General features: G+C 47.4%; 1 protein-coding gene across 1 annotated transcript in view; it reads left to right on the top strand.

The window, feature by feature from the left end:
* Nucleotides 1-2,416, top strand: part of Mcm10 (minichromosome maintenance 10 replication initiation factor) — a 23,367-nt gene that overhangs the window by 13,569 nt on the left and 7,382 nt on the right. Inside the window, exons 11-13 of the mRNA XM_021156441.2 lie at nt 834-934; nt 1,730-1,840; nt 1,928-2,036. Of these exons, the coding sequence (XP_021012100.1) occupies nt 834-934; nt 1,730-1,840; nt 1,928-2,036 (321 nt within the window). The remainder of the gene's footprint in view (nt 1-833; nt 935-1,729; nt 1,841-1,927; nt 2,037-2,416) is intronic.

Here is a 2,416-nt window from a genome sequence, read left to right as displayed (position 1 = left end):
GTCGTCAGAGGACCTGAGCTTGTGCTCGGCAGCTCAGAGTGCACACTGTTCGTCAGAGGACCTGAGCTTGTGCTCGGCAGCTCAGAGTGCACACTGTCCGTCAGAGGACCTGAGCTTGTGCTCGGCGGCTCAGAGTGCACACTGTCCGTCAGAGGACCTGAGCTGTGTTTCAGTACCCGTGTTAGGCGGCTCAACCGCTGTAACTCTCTCTACCTTCAGGAGATCTGATGCTCTCTGTTGTCCTCTCTGGGTCAGTGTGCACAAACGTACTCTCATATACACATAAAGAGTAAATGAATAAAACCTTTTTTAAGTGAAAGAACAACCAAGAGGTGAAGGCAGCAGAATCAGGAGTCCAGGCCAGCATGGCGCGTATGAGTTCCTGTATCAAAACAAAAAAGGGTTGATTTTCTTGAGTGGCTGTTATTATTCTCTGTTGTTTTGGTGTTGTTATCATTATTATAGAAGGAGTTTGCAGACCTCTTAGAAACCACTTCTAGCATCATGAACACGTGTGATGTGGCTCACGTGGGACATGGTGATGCAGGACAGGTGATCATGACCCTCTACTGGGATTCTAGACTGTCTAAGGAACCCCAGGTGGTGTGTGACCATGTCCTCTTGTTCCTCAAGCAAATTTGTAGGATCTCCAGCAGTGATCTAATGTATAAACCAGAACCCCTGGGCTACCAAGCTGTGGCCGGCAAAGCCTGCGTGCATGGGGCTTGAGGATCTTGGACCGTTGGTAACAGGTTCATTGGGAATCCTCATATTGTTTGGGAAGACACTGAGGCTCAAGCACTTTCTCTCTGCTTTGGCTCTTGTTGTTACAGGGCAGCGGCCATCGCTCCTAAGAAGAAGGTTCAAACCACGCTGACCAATCTGGTTGTCCGGGGCACAAACTCGATCATCCAGGAAACAAAACAAAAGCTTGGTAATCAATCCTTTCACCTGTCCTCTGTCCAGTGGACGCAGTGTGGGACTGAGAATGGCTATGGCTTGCTCATACTCTTCAGTAGCCGCTCATCACCTGAGCTTAGTGGTCGATGTGGCGTAGGGTAAAGGAGAAAGCTTGGTGACTGAGCAGTGAGAGAAATCTTCAGCCAGATCTTAGCGGGTCAGCCTCTTAATATCCAGCAATATCCAGCATCAGTACCACGTTCTTCCCGGCTGATCTGATCAGTCACCTTTCGTTAAAGTAGGCCTGGTTAGATAGTGCTGGTCCACCGTACCTTTGGTCCTAAGAGTGACGAGGAACCTGCATGCTTATCTTACTCATGCATATGCCAGAAGTGGCATGTCCATGGGTCCCACAATCCTCAGGGGCTCAGTGTTTGATGCCTTTGCTGTCTGACCTTTAAGTTAAAAGTTCTGAATTGGCTGGAGAGATGGCTCAGTGGTTAGGAGCAACGACTGCTCTTCTTGACATCTTGTGTTCAGTTTCCAGCCACCACAAGGTGGCTCACAACCATCTGTAATGGGATCCAATGCCCTCTTCTGGTGTGTCAGAGGACAGCTACAGTGTACTCACATAAATGAGTAAATCTTAAAAAAAGAAAAAAAGTCCTGCTGTTTGTTTGTTTTGATTTTTGGTATTATTATTATTATAATAATATTTGATTCACTAACAGGTTACTAAGTCATGACTGTAGAGTTTAAAATGTGATCTCACATGATATCAATCCATTTACATTTTGAGTCCTCTAAAATTAATGTCTGCATGTTGCAGGTATTCCCCAGAAGAGCTTGTCCTGCTCTGAGGAGTTCAGGGAATTGATGGCCCTCCCCACATTTGGAGCCAGAAACTTACAAAAGCATCTAGCCAGAGCCAAGGCTTCAGGTACAGTCAGCGTATGTGATTTTGGGGTGTGTGCCCATGTTCCCCAGATCTTCTCTACAACCCTTCAGTGTGTGGCCTGTGTTTTAGGGAGCTCCAAACCTGCCATCCAGTCCATCTCAGCGTCATCCCTCTTGAAGCAGCAGAAACAACAGATGCTGGAGATGCGGAAGAGGAGATCAGAAGAAATACAGAAGCGGTAAGAAAGAGGAGCAGATTCGGCTCCCTGCCTCTAATCGATGCACCTGCTCCCAGAGCCTGCTGGTGTTGGGAGAGCAGTTACTGTGCCTCTGGAAACGAGGAAGGAGACAGTGTGGAGAGGTCTTCTGAGCGCTGGCCTTGAGCTCAATAGTTTATCTGCAGAATGAGAAATCTGGGTGCTGTGGTTCTGAAGTGAACAGACTTTGTTATTTCAAAGGTGTTGGGCATGGGGCTGGCAAGATGGCTCAGTGGGCAAACATGACTGCTACTAAGCCATACAAGCTGGGTTCCATCAACAAGGAAATTGCAGTGCCATTTTTGTTAAGGGCTTTTGTTTGATTGGTTGGTTTTGGTTTGTTGGGGGGTTTTTGTTTTTGG

Source organism: Mus caroli, chromosome 2 (genome assembly GCF_900094665.2).
Source record: "Mus caroli chromosome 2, CAROLI_EIJ_v1.1, whole genome shotgun sequence".
Lineage (NCBI taxonomy): Eukaryota > Metazoa > Chordata > Mammalia > Rodentia > Muridae > Mus > Mus caroli.
Note: the sequence above shows the minus strand (reverse complement) of the source record. Positions and strands in the feature narration are given on the sequence as shown.